The sequence below is a fragment of the Camelus bactrianus genome, chromosome 10 (genome assembly GCF_048773025.1).
Source record: "Camelus bactrianus isolate YW-2024 breed Bactrian camel chromosome 10, ASM4877302v1, whole genome shotgun sequence".
In the NCBI taxonomy this organism is placed as follows: domain Eukaryota; kingdom Metazoa; phylum Chordata; class Mammalia; order Artiodactyla; family Camelidae; genus Camelus; species Camelus bactrianus.
The window spans coordinates 29,877,568-29,894,418 of record NC_133548.1 but is presented as its reverse complement, the minus strand read 5'-3'; the positions used below and the strand labels follow the sequence as shown (position 1 = coordinate 29,894,418).

At 37.3% G+C, this 16,851-nt stretch overlaps 2 protein-coding genes across 2 annotated transcripts in view; one reads left to right on the top strand and one right to left on the bottom strand.

Moving 5' to 3' along the window:
* The window catches only part of ANO3 (anoctamin 3), a 360,586-nt gene that overhangs the window by 282,929 nt on the left and 60,806 nt on the right, over positions 1–16,851 (top strand). The window contains exon 15 of the mRNA XM_045523788.2: positions 3,166–3,226. Within this exon, the coding sequence (XP_045379744.2) occupies positions 3,166–3,226 (61 nt within the window). The remainder of the gene's footprint in view (positions 1–3,165; positions 3,227–16,851) is intronic.
* On the bottom strand, positions 2,510–16,103 carry MUC15 (mucin 15, cell surface associated). The gene is made up of 4 exons (XM_010964753.3): positions 15,658–16,103; positions 8,727–9,455; positions 6,624–6,773; positions 2,510–4,735 (listed from the first exon to the last, which is right to left on the bottom strand). Exons 2-4 carry the CDS (start codon positions 9,412–9,414, stop codon positions 4,575–4,577), a joined length of 999 nt encoding a protein of 332 aa, XP_010963055.2. The 5' UTR covers positions 9,415–9,455; positions 15,658–16,103; the 3' UTR covers positions 2,510–4,574.

Below are 16,851 nucleotides of genomic sequence, written 5' to 3'. Positions count from 1 at the left end.
TGTTACGCTGGGATTTCTCACTTAAGGTGAAGCCATTAAGTACAAGGGTCCTGCATTGTTTTGTAATATAATTCTAAAAATGACTCAACCCTTGAAGTTAGCCTTATTCACAATAGTTATTAGTATCTTGGGTTTTTAAAATTTTTTTTACTTGTTCAACAAACATTTATCCAATACCTAGAAAGAGCCTCAGACTGTACCTTGATATTGAAACTATAATGGAATTAAAACGTATCATGTTGCTTCTTTGAGAGATTTCATGGAAGCATCTGCCTAAGACTGTACATCAGAATCACCAAGAGATTTATTAAAGAGCAGATTCCTGGGCCCCACATCCTGACGTTCAGAATCAGTTAGTCAAGGGTAAGGCTTAGAAATCTGTATGTTAACTGGCTTCTCAGGTGATTCTGATTCCTAGGACCATATTTTAAATATGTAAGTGATTAGGGGAGGGAGGTGAACTACTGAAGTTGCCATGTTTGGTGTAGCTTGTGCCCAGGTCCAAACTGTTTGCTCTGTTCAAGAATGGAGAACCAAGGAGCTGAGAGACAGCTGAACTCCAGCCTAAATTCCAGCTCCCTGCCTCTCTCCCCTCTTAATAGCCTGGCCCACAGGGTTGAATCCGCCCAAGAGGCCACTTGTTCTCCTAGCCAAGAGGAGCTCGAATGAAGTATAAGTGGCAGTTTCCAGAGCTTTAAGTTATTCTGAACCCATCAAGCAGTTTTAGAGAGAGATCCAGTAACTACAGTAGAGGAGACATTGACTTTAAGCTTCCAACTTAATAAGAAATGTATCTCCTTAAACAATCCCCACACTCATTGATTTCTAGCCACAGCTCTCCAAGAGAAATCAGATGTCAAAGATAATAGAGAATTTGCACTAAAAAACAGCTTTGTTTGAACTGCTTCAGTTTTCTTCATATATTATCCCTACTCACATCAATGCTATTGAATGAAATGCTTGTCCGTAGGGCCCCTGTGCATAAAGGCAAACTATTTTTCTAACAAAATAATTCATTGCAAATACACATTTATAGGTCAGACAAGCTGTTTTTTTCCCCCTTTGAGAAAAGTCTGTTCTTTTTGCTTTGGGATTTTTCTCAAGCCTTCATCTGGAGCTTTCTTTTATAGAGCAAGGGTTTTTATAGAGAGAGGGTTTCCTTTCCTATTCGCCACAAGGGCTCTCCTGCCTTGGCTCTCCTGCCAGTCACTCATGAGCTAAGCTTGAGTCATCCACTCTGTGCTTGACTCTTCCTTCCCCCTCCTCCCTATTTTCATTCAGCAGCTCTAATGCCAGCACCTACAGAGGCCCTTAGCCCCTGAAGCTGGAACACAGGCTTCCAACTGTTCTCTTCATCTCCGCGGGCTCCGCTGTCATAATACACCCCACATGGAGTAGCTGTGGATCTAACATCGAGATTTTATACTTTTACACTCATCCTTAGGGCCAGTTCTGAAGTCTTCCCTAGCTCCCATTCCAGCTTTATCTCCCACTACAAGCGTGTAAATCTCACATTACAGCAATACTGCATAAGTACCATGTCTCATGGGTGTGCTTCTGAAAAGCTGATGTTTCAAGTTAACTGAGTTAAAAAATGCCTGAAACCTTTGTAAGCAAAACTAACAAGGAAAAGAAATGAAGAGCTGTTCGAAGGAAAATATCACATGAACTATGACAAATCATGTCTAGGCAACACAATTGCTGTTAAGTGTGGCTTTTTATGTGTCACTTTTCTGAAAGCACGGCTGTTTCTGGAGCGGTAGGGGAAGCCACTATTTCTTGGTGACCTTTACATGCCCGTGTGTGAAGCCTCTGTTCTAACACTCTTAAGAGGCTGTTTTCTGCACTCGGCTTGTTTATAAAGGAAAGCAGACAGCTGTTCAGCTGCTTGGCAGCTATAGGTGTCTCTATGGGATGTCTGTGGACACAAAAAAGCTGGGTGGAATTTTGTGAGCTCTGTGGGAGAAGTTCCTTGTGGTCCTTTTCTCTGCTGTGCATGATATATACTGATGGTTGTTTTGAAAACTAACTCTTGTTTTTTAAAAGCCCAAGCCTTAACAGTCATAGAAGTTTAGAGCCATCTAGAACAACTTGCACCTATCCACCTGCTTCCAGAAGGAGCACATCTTTTGTATAATGACATTTTCAGGAACGCTACATTGTAGGAAAATACATCCCACCTTTATCTGCTTTACATACTGTTTTGCAGCACGTTCCAGATGTTACAGCTAAAATACACACTAGTGTTGTTTAATGCCTCCATTGAGCTGCCTCTAGACTGTAGTCTGAGCAAAGAAGACACCATTCTTTTCCCACTTCCCTTGGAATAATGTTCTTTAGCCCCAGATTGTCCTCTCACTCCTGTGAGAACAGTGGTCCTGTTTTCTCTATAGTTTCTCTGGTACTTAAGTGATTACGAAACATGTATTGCCTCGGCTGTACTGGTGTAATCTCCCTCACTAAATGATAAATTGAGCCAGGGCGTTACGCAAATGAAAAGAAGCAAAGGTAAATTGAATTTATACTTTATTAAAATCAAACAAATCTTGAAACCCTGAAATGTATATTTAGTAACATGGTATAACTGTAAACTATAAAATTTCAGGTCATGTCTGATTAAAAAGCACTTGGACTATATCCCAAATGTCCAGTGGTTCATGAAACTTCTTCCCGACCCATGGCACATTCTGAAAGACATCAGAGAGCAGAGACAGCACGGTGACACCTTTCCACTGGAAGTGCTGGCTCACTGGCAGAATTCTGCATTTGGCAACTCCCCCAATCCTGGAAATCTTGCTAACAGGAGATGCAACTTGGTGGGCCTCCCCTGAAAAGCTGCCATCTTACAGCTCACTCTCTAGCTTCTATTCGTGGCCCACAAATACTTCCTCAGGGGGCTAGAACCACTTCTAAGCATAAATGAAGGTAGAGTCCAACGGGAAGAAAGAAGAAGAGGGGGAAAAATGCTGATTCCTCACCATTCCCCATGAGAAAAATCACGTGAAACAGTTGCAGAGTGCATGACAGGGCTGCATATCTTAGGTTTGCAAGCTATAAGATAATGTGATTCCACTGGGGAAAAAAAAATCATAGTACGTATATGCAAAGAGTAATCACTGGATTATTATAATCAGCAGAGTGACTGGTTTTTTGTTTTCCTCTAAGGTGACTTATCTATTTGACAATGGAGGGACAGTCTTCTTTGCTATTTTTATGGCAATATGGGGTAAGTGTGTCCTTCTATTACTTACTTCCTAGCCCTCATTTTCTGAGGCTGTTGCTATGTTTCTTTTCTCTCTGTCTCTGTCTCTGTCTCTCTCTCACGCACACGCGTGCACACACACACACACACACACACACGTACCATGTATCAATTCAACAATAAAGTCTTGTTCCATATGCCCTCTTCAAATATTCACTGCTTCTCTGGGAATTGAGCGCTTGATCTAATCCTCTAATCCCTAAAGCCTCAACCTTCCCATACTGCGGAATGTATTTTTCCTGACAAAACAAGCAATAATTAAAGACAAACTGAAACATACCAGACTCCACATTAAGCCTCTTGTCCTTTCCCTTGTGAAAGTGATGCTCAGAAAATGATTTATTTGCTTATTGCTTCCATTCATCTATATTTTAACCTTACATTTTATGCATTCATTGATGCAGAATCTATTCCATATATGATTGAGCAATAATGTCTAATACAAAATAAATCCTGTTCCTAGCTAACATCTTAAAACTATAAAAATTATGTACAGGTATATGAATTGGCTGACTTTTTTCACCATGTTTTTCACTGAGTTTTTAAAGAACCCAATTAATTAAAGTCTAAAGTAAATCACAGATTGGAATCTCCCATGCTTTGAAAAGAAGTGATTACTTTCCTGGTTTGGGTCAGCTTTCATACCATGATCTGTTGAATGCGAAGTCATTGTCAACTTGGCAACTCAAGGGGACTGTGTACCTGCTGATACAGAAAAGTAAAATGCACTAGAATACAAGTCTCTCACTCGCATTACTTTAATTTCCCAAGAACAGAAGTTCTGTACCATACTCTTTCTAGCTTTAGGTCAAAATTAAAAAAAAAAAGAAAATCACCATTCCAGTTTCCCTTCAGGAAAATGCCAGTCTTGATGTATGGCATTGGGACCACAGTGGGGAGCAGTGAAGAGTCAATCCATTGGTTTTTGCCCCCTCCCCCCAAAAAAGTAAAGATGTAGTTTTGGGTTCCTATTGTCAATGAAGGATTTTTAAATTACATTATCAGGCAGGGCCGTCATGTGAAATCTTTTAGTTTTACCTGATTCCATAAACATTTCCTACTAAGAAAAAAATAAAAATACAAGTTGCAGTTACGCAGTAGATGATTCAGCACAGTCAGAAATGGTAAGAAAGGAAACCTTTTGGATGATTTATCCTGTCTTTATGTTTCTGCAACTGCCCTCATGCTTTTACAGTTCTCTTTGGCACAAGCCACACGACAGTGGTCTTGCTTCAGCCTTTGGAAGCTGGATTTGAAAAGGCCAGGATGTAGGGGAGCATTTGTCATCTGAAGCCTTTTTCCCCTTAGTTTTTTACACTGAAGTACGAAGTGGAGGTATGTCATCCATAGGAATGCCATCCCGTGCATTTTCTTGGGCTGCCTGCGTAGATGCGTCATTCACCGTTGGGTTGTAATAACTAGAATTCCCAAAGCTCACATCGTAAGGCTCCGGTGCATTATCTAACCGCAGAACTGAAAAAAAAAGCGACGGAAAAGAATTGTTTTACAGTGACAGTCCGGAAGTTGCATGCTCAGGCATCTGCTAGACTGTAGGAATTATTCTGTTTGAGTAAATAACTTTTTTTATATCGGCTTTTCAGATATTAGTTTTAAATTTTTAAATATGTAGATATTTTTCAAGCCAAATTTCTTTTCTATAACTAAGAACAGTTTTAACTTCCAAAATTTCACTGCTGTTAGTCCAAAAATGAAGGAACCTAAGGGAGAGCTCACAACAGAGGTAAAGCTATACTTCATATAAAGCAGTATTGACATCTCATTGACTTTTGAATCTTATGAATTCAGAGTCTTGTCAACATGTTCAGAATTTTTACTTCTGGTGTAAAAGTAAGTTTTAAAAAGTGAAGAGCTTTAATTTTAAAATCAAAGTGTCTTAATATGTTCATGGGCGAGCCACTGAAGACATAGATGAAAGAAAACTGTTTATAAAACCTTATGTTTCCTTCTGATAGATCCAAGTTATCATGTACTTCTGGTTTTCTGGTTAATAACATGGACGATTTTTTTCTCTCTTAACAAACAGCCAACTATTATTTCCTTAATGATCTTGAGTTTATTTTTTAAAAACTTTTGGCATGTACTAGGTATCTGAATACTAAAGCAATGACTAATTACTAATTAGACAGACTAGTCATCTAATTATTCAGCTACGTATTCTCATATCCTACTTTTCCTTAAGCCATCTGTTTACAAACTGGGCTCCCAGGAACCTTTGGAGATTTGGAAGAAGTGTCTCAAAGCTGCATTGAAGGAGTAAGTCAGGTGGTGTGACTGAATTATTTTATTATGCCTCAATCACAACATCTTAGATTGGATCAGGCTGATAGACTGAGCTTTTGCATGTGGTTACATGTGAAGAAAATATCCTGAAACTAGAAGAAAAAGTTTGGAAATGCCTGTTGATTGAAATCCTGTCCTTCAGTTTTGAAAAGTGGCACTTTTTATTTTCTGTGGATTGCTAGAAATCCATAAACAGAATTCAGTTAAATTTATAATTAATGGTTCTGAAAATTAACAGTATGTCAGTAATGATCTGATCTTATCAAAAATCAACAAGACTTTATTAGTGGGACCCAACAGGGGCATTTAACTGTTTTTTATGGTGGCAAGAGTCCCTTGTGTACACCAGAAAACAGATTTTTTTTCTTGTCCTTAAATGTAAAATAAAGAGATGAGTCAGTCATTTGAAGTGATATCATTTCTGTTCTAATCAATATGGTATTATTAAGATCTAACTCAGCACCTCAGAACTTTATTCCTAGCAGATGCATTTCTCATCCATAGATAGATTTTTTTTTTTTACCGTCACATGGCTGAGAACTTTCTGAATTAAAGTGTATTGTAACTGTGTGTACCCAAATATGCAACTCTTGAGCGATTCTGTTTTAGAGACTCATTAAGATAATTAGTAGAGAGCTATTGTAGATATGTAAACTTTGGAAGAGCTCCCAATTAGAATAAATGATTTTTCAAATTACTGCTACTAAGAGATTCAACAATGGTAAAGAATGACTCTGCAGGTACTTGCTAACAAAACTGGCCGTTTTGTTCTTAATATTATACCCTTATCTTTCAATTATAAGGGTATGTTTCAGGTTCTGGGATTATTACTTAAAACCAGTTGTGATGTAGTGAGCAATATGGCTTTAAAATTCCACTGACAGGTCCATAATTATTTTGGTTATGTTCTTTGAGAAACAGAGAGTAGATCAGAATCAATCTTTACTTTGTTTCTGTCGAATGAATCTCCACATGCCTTCTAGGTAATGCAGTGACCATTAGCATCCTCACTTAATTAAAACCACTGTGTGCAGGTGAAATTCTGAAAGTTGTGTTTTACCTGGTTCATTTCTGTCGTCATAAAGTCGCCGATGGGAAAACGAGTCTGTTTTCCTTTTTCCACACAACAAGTAGCCAACAAGACTAAGTAGCGAAGCACCCAGGATAGCACCTAAAATGGCCCCGAATACTACTCCTGTATTCCTGTTCTCTAGAGAACAAAGAAGAAATAATTTACAGATGAGAAATAGAAAATAATTATTCAGAGAACAGAAATATATACATGTGGACTTTCTGTAAGCAAAGCATGTTTAATACTGTAATTTTTAATTAGATAATGGTTATATATAATACTATATATAGTGTGTGGTGTGTTTATAAAGTACTGAGTATTTAGGATATATTGGAAAATATACTTCCTGATAAGATTGTACTTCAAAATTTGAATTATCTCGAAATACTTCTAAGCCTTAGTTTTATAACCGTGTCTCACTACTTACTGACACCATTAGTACTGAAATGCCAAGTGTATGCTCCGTTAATATCTAATTTCTATGCTGAATTCTGTATTAAGGTTTTAATCAACTCTAAATCTGTGATGAAATTGAATGAGGAAAGAAACTTTGAATTTGTCTCTATAATCATTCAAAAATAAAAAGCTAATGCGAGTAAGTGAGTAATAGAAAATGAATCCACAAACCCCAAGTGAAAAGACTAGTTATGAGGAAATAGAAGTATATCCCGATTGAGGATTTTCCCAAATACAACAAATAGAATGTTTGCAGTGCCTTGCACATTGCAAACAGATGTGTAGGTCTGAGCTTAAGGGAGTCCAAAATGTCACTGCATCATTCCCTTTACCAGGTTCCTTATTGGAAGACGAAGTTGTTAATAAACCACTTAATGCTCCCTGGATTCATACTTAGGGCATTTTATTTTCAGGCTTTAAAAAAAAAATTCTTGAGAAGCTTATTAATTAGGTAGGCAAGGGGTCTTCTAGGGTCTCTAATTCAATTTCAGACCCCATTTATGAAAAAAAACATGCTGGAAGGTTAACAGCACAATTTTTACTAAAGTAAAAGTGAAACAAAGTTAACTAAGGTTTCTTTTGATTAAAGGCAATGGTAGGAGTAAGTACTCAATATTTTCAATATGTATTTTGTGTTTAGAAAGACAAAACTATATTTTTAAAAACATTTTCTGATGGAAGATCATAGTATGTATGAATGGAAGGGTGTCTTAAATTATGAAAATATATGTACATACAATACGTTGGTTTGTAGCACCATAATAAAGGCTAGATTTCAGAATTTAAAACTATTCCTGCACACTGACAACAACTTTTAAACAGGAATTGGTATATATGATTCAGTGTTTGCATTATTAATATAATCTGTAGGTAGGTTATACTGGAAATCAGTGAGTTCATAGAGGGAAAAAGAAAAATGTTTTTTTTTAATTCAGAAAAGTGTGCTTAGACCTGAAAAAATCAAATATAATGAATTTTCATTAAATATTAGAGATCTTTTCCACTTTATGTTTTGAAGCTTGACTTAATCCCTAAATGAAACAGAAATGTCTCCATAACACAATTTTCTTGTTATACTCACAGCTAAATTCCATTTTTATGGTGTTCAGTAAGTATTGAACTAAAAAATTAAGGAGGATAGCCTTCTGTTGAGCTTACATTTTTTTTTTAGTATCAGTGTTCTACCTTCCTGTGATTAATATGTGGTTTCAAAATAATTTTTAAATGTATTTATTTCATTCTATTTTCAAAACCCACGTACATATATTTTAAAAGCTCAGTTGTGTTGTATTCCTAGAAGCATGTGAAATTTCAGGTAGTCTTTCTGAGAGGCAGTAAATGTTGTCACCCAGTATCTGAAAACTGTACCACTGCCTGTTTCTGTTTCTTTTCACCCTACTACTCATTTTTGTCCCGCTGTCTCATCACATTCCCACGCAGGAATTACTGGTACATGCTGCCTTACGTCCTGAAATCCCTTCACTGTGCCCTGTGCATAGCGTGGTTGCCCCGCCAAAGTGAGAACTCCCTGTGTAATTGCAGTCTCCTCCTTTTCTTCTAGTACACAGTCCTTAGATGTAATGGCTTGGAGATTCACTTTCACACAAAAGGAAAGTTAAATCCATTTATATTTACCTTCTTGGGGGTCTGATGTATTTGGAAAGATTTTTGAGTTGTTGGTGAATTTCAAGGTGGGCTGTAAAGTTGTTTCTGGATAGGGGGTAAACCCCACCAAGCTGTCTCCGGTTGTGGTAGGCCAGCCGTCTGATTCCGTTATTATGGAGGTCACAGAAGTGGTGTTTGGCGCTGCAGGGAGGTTGCTGACTGTCATGGAACTGTTGTCCGGAGCTTTCATGGTATCATTGACCACAGACCAAGTGAAGTTTTTGGAAGATACTGTGGATGTAGCATTGAGAGGTGCTGAGGCTGGCAGAGGATTCTCATCCCCTACAGATGAGTTCCAAGGCAGTTTAGAAACAAAGCTATGGATCAAGGGAGGGCTCGGGGAAAATGTGGGCGTGGGTCTCGGACCCCTGGAAAGGTTGTCTGTTGACAGATTATGGTAGAAACCTGTTCCGTGGGTTTTATTTGATGGCTCCCCAAGAGAGGAGTTACTTGCCTTGGGGTTGGAGGTTTCTCTGTTTTCTTTATCTGAGGTTAAATTTGCTATACTTTCCAAAGGCACAGATACATTTCCCCTTGTTTTTAAGCCTTCTACAGTGCTTTGTGTTGTGTTCATTTCTGGACCTTCTTCCCCATGGCTTCCAAATAGCAGTGAACTAAACAAAATTGAAATCAGCACAATTTGGGCTGAGATCAACATTGTAGCCTTCCTTCCTTGATATCAGTGTTAATAAGGAGAATCTGAAAGAAAAGAATAACCATTGGAATTATTAAAGTACTGAGGGTTTTTTTTTTTAATAGATCTACATGTTTAAAGTGATAAAAAAAAAATCTAGAGACATAATGCTGAGATGATAATAGCATACTCTTTATTCCAAAAATTTTCTTTGGATTTTATTAAAAGCAGAGTCACTAAGTTCTATCTCACTGAGTTCTATTTTTTTATAATCTTCTTTTCTTTTCTTTTCTTTTCTTTTCTTTTCTTTTCTTTCCTTTCCTTTCCTTTCCTTTCCTTTCCTTTCCTTTCCTTTCCTTTTCTTGTTTCTTTGTTTCTTTCTTCCTTTCTTCCTTTCTTTCTTTCTTCCTTCCTTCCTTCCTTCCTACCTTCCTTCCTTCCTTTTCTTTCTTTTCTTCCTTCCTTTCTCTCTCTCTCTCTCTCTCTCTCTTTCTCTCTGTCTCTCTCTCTGATTCCTTTGTCAAGCCAGACACTACTATTTTACTATTTCAAAGTTCATTTCACTTGGGAAAGGCTGAAATACACATACACACACATATGAAATGCTAAGTAAAAATTTTTAAGTATCATAAATATAGAGCATGTAGAGCTGGCTCATTTCTTCAACCTATTTAAGAAAACATGTTCTTTATAGAGATGTAATTTGAAATATTTGTTATGAAAATGGTGTTATTGATTATACACTAAATGGATCACTTTAAAGTGAATCAATCATGAACTTGAAAACATTTTATTAGTTCCTAATTTGAGTTTCTTTAATTTGAACTCAACATTTTTTTAAACAATATTTTTACTTTATGTTGCACTTTTTCCTATTAATTCCATATTACATAAAGTCAGAAATAGTTTTCGATTTTAGGATTCTTTCACTGTAATTTCTTACTGTAGAAATGAAGAATCTAGTTGGGAGTATGTGTGGAAAAAATTACCTAACTAGACAGTGGCAGAGTTGGGGTTTGAAACCATGGTTCTGACCTCTACTCCAGCCACATCATTCTGCCTTTTAAGTATGGAAGTGCCACAATTCATAGATAGAAGGCTATGGGGAAAAGGTTTTACAATTATATTTATATTGTAATTCTGGCTTCTATCATGAATAATATATGAAAAAAAATCAGTATATTAAGCAGTTGCTTTATCAATATCATAATAATCATACTGACTTCACAGTGTTCTCCAAACTAAATGAAATGATTTAAGTAGAAGTACTCTAAACAATATCTGATCTAAAGTAAGCAGTTAATAGACATTAACTTACATTTCTTATTTTAGACTATAATAATATGTCTATAAATGCCTTACAATTTATAATATCATCTCATTTGATTCTCACACTGATCCTGTGAGACAAAAAGAGTAGCTTGTATTATCCCCATTTTGCAAATGAAGAAACTGAAGTTCAGAGTGGCCAATAATGGAAGCTAATGAATGGAAAAGGCAGCATTGAAACCCAGGTCTACTGACTCCAACCTAAATGAGTGATAAAATTTAAAGTGTTTTTAAATGGAAAAATAATTCTTTAAAAAACATTAGACTATTTCTCCTCAAACAGTAAAATCTGAGAACTGACTTTGTATTCTTTGAATCAGACCTTAGAGCTTATTTTTCACTAAAAACCTCCAGAATGACTGAGATAAGAAAAGGGAGGAGGTGCAACTGTGATTATTAGATTCAGCGTTACTTGCCATTTCTTAAAAGCTCTCCCAGAAATTTTCACAGAATTTTCTAACTTCATGATTTTTCATTAGGGTCTAAGGAGCCTCTAAATAGTCCTTGTGATTATTGCTTGGTTTTAAGTACCTGCCTCCTTGCTTAATGATTTCTTACATGGTGGTACAACTTAAACATATCTATAACACATCTTAATATAATAGTTTTCTTCAAAAGCTGTAGATGCCTGTGAATTTCTAAGGTTTAAGGAACAGAATAATTTCCATGCCCTGTGCCTATCACTTAAGAAAATTCTACTTAAAAAGCAAGCAGGCAGACATACAAGACCATTCATAAGGGCATTATTTGTAAGTGTCTCCAACCTAAACATCCCATCAGTAACAGACTGGGTGATAAATTGCAAAATATTTGTGCATGAAAAATAAACTAGAGCTAGTACAGTAACACGGGTGATTATCACAGACATAATGCAGAGCTTAAAATGCCAGTTGTGCTGTGTGATTCCATGTAGATAAAGTTAAAAAAAAAAGGCAAAACAAACTAGAGTGTTAGAAGTCAGGATGTGGTTACTTGTGGGAAGAGAGGAGACAGTATTGATTGGGTGAGCATGAAACAGGTGTCTGTGCTCCTGATAATCTGTCTTGATGTGGGAGGAATTATACAGGTGTTTGTATTTGTCATAATTAGTTTATTTATATTTCATTCACTCTTCTGTGATAATCAAGACAATTCATTTAGATCTTAAAAATTGTTTGTATAGCTGGAAGACATTACTCTTAAGCATCTATTATATCAGATGCTTTGCATGTTTTCTCATTTAATTCTTAAAATAATCAAGTAATGAGGAAGGGATTATTAATCCCATTTTACGGATGTGAAATGGGACATAAAAATGTAAACAGTGTATTCAAGGAGACATAGCTAGTGGCTGAAAGATCAGGTTAGGATTCAAAGGTTGGCATTAAAAGCTAGTAATCACTCATCCTATAGAATTTAGTACCCTGTTATCTTTTAGAACTTTTTCCTTCAAGCATTTTCTTAGCACAGGTTCTCCAAACTTTATTATTTTAACCAGAGCAGTTGATAATCTTATATTTTTAAACAGTGGAAAAATAGGGACTTCTAACTTAATTTTTTCTTAAACATACTCAACACATTTCTATCCTACTTTAAAAAATCCCAGTAATTGTCTCCATCGTTTCTGGACAGACACTGTCACTATGCAATTTATAGATTAATAAAACAGGAGTGATTATCCCCAGGACCTGTAGTTCACTAACATTTCTTTAAACTGTTACCTCACATAGCACATTTAAAATACTATTCAGTTTTGTTTAAAAAATACTTACATATACCTTTTCAGAAACAGCTCTTTCCTGTGAACTCTGTCAAGTTCATAGCAAACTTTGTAGCCTTTTTCATTATCTACTGCCAGTGGTCTGATTCGTTTATTCATTGTACTTGGCCACCTGTCATAACATTAGGGAGTTTGATTTGCTTTCCCTATACCTAGACTTTCTGGTTATTTTCTCTTCCTAATGAAGTGGTCACCAGAGGGGGTACAGAAACAACCCTCACCTGTTCTAATTTTCTCATAATGTTGCACGAGGAACGTGGCGTAGAGCTTTTGCTCCCTGCATGTAATGGGAATCCACATACCAGGAGTCAACAAAGTGAGTTTTGTTGTTCCTGCTTCACTTTGCCTGTAACATGGAACCACCAGGGGGATCTCTCTACCCTTCACCCAGCTTTTGATTGTAACTTGAAAACCAAAGATACCAACGCCCTCAATGAGCCAAGCATTCTGTTACTGCCTATAATGTATTTCCAGGGAAAAGAGAGAAAAGGAAGAGGGGTAGCACGGTTTGTTGTGAATACTATTTGCAGTTTATTCCAGAATTAATACAGTTGTGGGTAAGGTGTTTGTGGGTACTGATTTGTTCCTGTTGCCCCAGCATGGCAGCTGGGGACCACTCTGCTTCTTCTCTCTGGCTTCTAAGAGAACCAGGTTATGCTTTTTACTCAGATCTCTTTGTCTTAAAGGGACAGAAGCAGAGGAGTTGAAGTCATCAGCTCTTCCGGACCCCAGCCCTAGGTTTTTGCTGGGACAAGGACGAGGCAATTTTGGTTACGTCTGACACTATTCTGAATTGAACAAAGCATGTTGTAAGCAGGGAAGTTTAATGGTGGCGATACAGAAACTACAGAGGGCAATAAAAGAAAGAAATTTGTATTCTTTACACTTTGCTTTGTCTCTCTCTACCTCTGGAGTTAAGATATTTACACTATGTTGTATATGTGTTGTATAAAGTTATACTGGAGGATGGGTGGCATGCCTGTGAGTTCCCACGTTCATCAGTCAACCAGGTGCCTGGTGGAGGCAGACAGAATGTGAGGGTGAAAGAAAAGTGAAATTGTAGAGCAAGAGAGAAAACCAGGGGAACTAGGTTAGCATCATTTCTCCCCCAGTTTTTTGGCTTTTCTTGCCCCTAGGTGGAAACTCCTCAGAGGAATTTTGAGTTCATAGGAACAGAGCCAAAATCATTACAGACTTGAACGATGTCTAAGATTAGAATGATTATAAAGAGAACAGAAGGAGAGGAGGATTTCCATCCACTTTGTGATACCTTAAACACAGATTCTAAGTTTCTCTGTATATATTCTTTTTATTGTTTCTAATACTTAGACTTTAAAAAAGACTTTCAGAGTGTGAATTTCACTATTTTTAAAAAATAATTCCTCTATACAAAGAAAATGAACACTATTTTCTCCCCTGTCTTTGGTGTTGGCACTAAAAAGTGATTTCCTATTACTTCTTTTGTATACGGGGCTGCAGGAGGTGGTGGGGCGGCGGCAGGGGTGGGGCAGGGGAACTGTGGCCATTAAGGGAAGCAAATTCACATTCACTGTGTATAATATTGCTCCTTCTTAAGTTCGTAAAGTTATTATTCTGCCCAGCCTTCCTGTTGTAACTGAGTCATTCCCATTTTACATCAAGCTTAAAAAATAAGGAGGTACCCTGGTCTGTGTCAGAGAATCAGCCCACCCCAGAGAAGAGAAGTGCCAGTCTTTCTAAACGAATCAGAAGATTTAAATAAAAACATCAGTTTAGGTACACCGGGGATGATATAAAAACATGTTTCTGTAGCAGAATAACTAAAGAATATACACTGTGCTTCTTCCCTCTCAGCTGCCTGGAATAGTTTTTGTTACAGATCTCTAGCTACAAATTAGGGCAGTTGAATTTTGTTTGTCTTTGTCATAGGAAACTCAGTCTAACGTGGAGTTCTCTGAGTTACTCTGAGTGGCCTTTCCAATCTTGGACAGTATTTTGCTTTCCCTAAATGAAAGGGCCACCGTAAGGGAAGATATAAGGAATTATGCTTCTAGAAATGCCTCTCCTATGAGAGGGTTTTGAAAGGGTGAGAAGACTAGTCAGAAGGTATGTTTATACCTGAGGACTCTAGGCATATCTTTATTTGATTTTAAAAGAAAGAAACAAATAAAAAGAAAAACATGACTCTCCTTCGGGAAATATAACACCAAATATCAAATTTGGTGAGCATCATTCTCATTAAAGGGCTGGGGGATGCATAAGCCTAGGAAATTGTGTAGCATGTCCTACTTCCTGCTAACCTGGGCACTCTCAGTCATAAACATCGGTGCTGAGATAATTAAGTGGAAGAGTGTTAAGCTTAGTAAGACTGTGTCTCCAAAGGAAATATTCTGGACCCAAATTCCCAAACATGGGAATTCTGTCCTTCTATCTTGTTTCACTGTCCATGGAAACAGCCGAATAGCTGCCGTGGATCGACTAGAAAGTGGTAAACAGTAAAACAACATCCCTTTAGTAAAAGAAGCCTTTCACAGCCACAAGTTGAAAATAATTTTAAGAAACTTCACCCGTATCTTTATTCTATGGGGTGTCTCCTGCAACAGCTGGCTTAGACTTTCAGATTGCCAACAAGCGCTGTACATGGACACGTAGCATGCAAAGTAAAATAATTATATACACAACATTTTGTCAATTTCTAATTAAGAAAATCTTTAGAAGAGATATATGGGAGCTTGTAATTCATTGTATTAAGTAGATTGTTTTTCAAAAGCTATCATATTATATTGCTCTTTAAGCCAAATGCATAATTTAAATCTAAGTATTCAACTTATATTCATGCAGTCACTTCCACTTTAAACATTTTGAAACTTTTACTAAGATTTGACTTAAGGAAACTCTCTTGTACTCATGTACATTTTAGGCAAGGGTTTTATTTAACTCTTCAGCAGGTTTCATCATAAAGCAAATTTGGCAATAATTCTTAAAGTGAACTCAGTGCAAGTGCTCATTTTGAAGGTAATTACTTGATGAAACAACTACCTGTCTTTACAAGAGTCTCTGCAGGTACTTGCCAGACTGTTCTGTCAAAAGTTCAACCTGCTTTGATTTTCTTTGGTACATAAGTGAGAAAGAAACAGAGAGAGAGAGACAGAGAGAGAGGGGAAGAGGGAAGGATCCTATGTAATCCAGGACACACTTACCTTCAAGTCTAGGGAGTGTTTACAAACAGGAACTGAAATACATCACAGCTGTCCTGGCTTGAATGCGTCGCCGTGCATTCAAGAAGGCAGATGGGTTAGGTGTCCCGATGTCCCACTGAGCGTGAGGGTGCCAGAGAAACAAAATTAAGTGGGACTGGCTGTGTCTTGCTTGTGTAATAGAGCGCCCAAAACTTGACTGACCTGCTTCTCAGCTGTCAGCATCACCTCATTCAGACCTTTGAAAAAAAGAAAGAAAAAAGCCCAACCCTCCAGCTTTCATAGGTTGGTTGTTTTGACTTCAGGGCAGGCTAGTTCTCCTGAGTGTTGGCAAACAAAGGACATCCATTTCTTGCCTTAAGTTGGGGGAGGGAAAAAAGACAAAGACTTTAGTAATGGCCCCTGGTATACCAGGAATTTCTGACACATGCCAGGTTCCTCCCTTGCAGGTGAGGAAATCAGAATGAATCAGATCCTGCACCTGTTGCTCTGTGCCAGTCCCGTGCTGTTCTCCCAACTCATAAACAAGTCTTTCCCGTAGTGGGGATGCCCTGTTTGTTTACTTAAAACCTTCATGGAGAGAGTGTGGTGGGGTCATTTAGTGTCATCTACAGTGCACTGACATCGGTTTTATAGAAAGTCACAGGGGTGGAGGGATCCTAACTACTATACATAAAATAGATAAACAACAAAGTCCTACTGTGTAGCACAGGGAATAATATTCAATACCTTGTAATAACCTATAATGAAAAGGAATGTGAAATAATATATATGTATATCTGAATCACTATGCTGTGCACCAGAAATGAACACAGGGTTGTAAACTGGGTATACATCAATAATAAATAAATAAATAAATAAATAAATAAATAAATAAATAAATAAATAAAATAAAAAGTCACACTTAACACAAAGTGACTTAGTGTGTATTGGATCCTTGAGGATGCTGTGAGACATGTTAAGTCAGAAATCATCATTAGGACTGAGGTGGGATTTCTTGCTGACTTTCAGAAGTTCAGGGAATAACTGTGCCCTGCCTGAGAGTGGCCGCATGATCCTGAGTAATCCTGGGAGTCGGCTCAGTTAAGTAGTTTCCATCCTGTGTTCCCTTTGTTTCCACTCTCAATTTAGAGGCTGGAGAATTTCTGAGGAGCCCGGGTAATGCTTGATTAAATGCTAGAGTTGAGTAACAACCTG

Bases quoted from the DNA above. Each gene is read 5' to 3' on its own strand.
- MUC15 (XM_010964753.3), bottom strand. From the start codon at position 9,414: ATGTTGATCTCAGCCCAAATTGTGCTGATTTCAATTTTGTTTAGTTCA. The intron at 6,774-8,726 runs GTAAATATAAAT...TTTGTTCTCTAG, and splicing joins TACATCAGACCCCCAAGAAG to AGAACAGGAATACAGGAGTA. The intron at 4,736-6,623 runs GTAAAACACAAC...TTTTTTTTTCAG, and splicing joins TGACGACAGAAATGAACCAG to TTCTGCGGTTAGATAATGCA.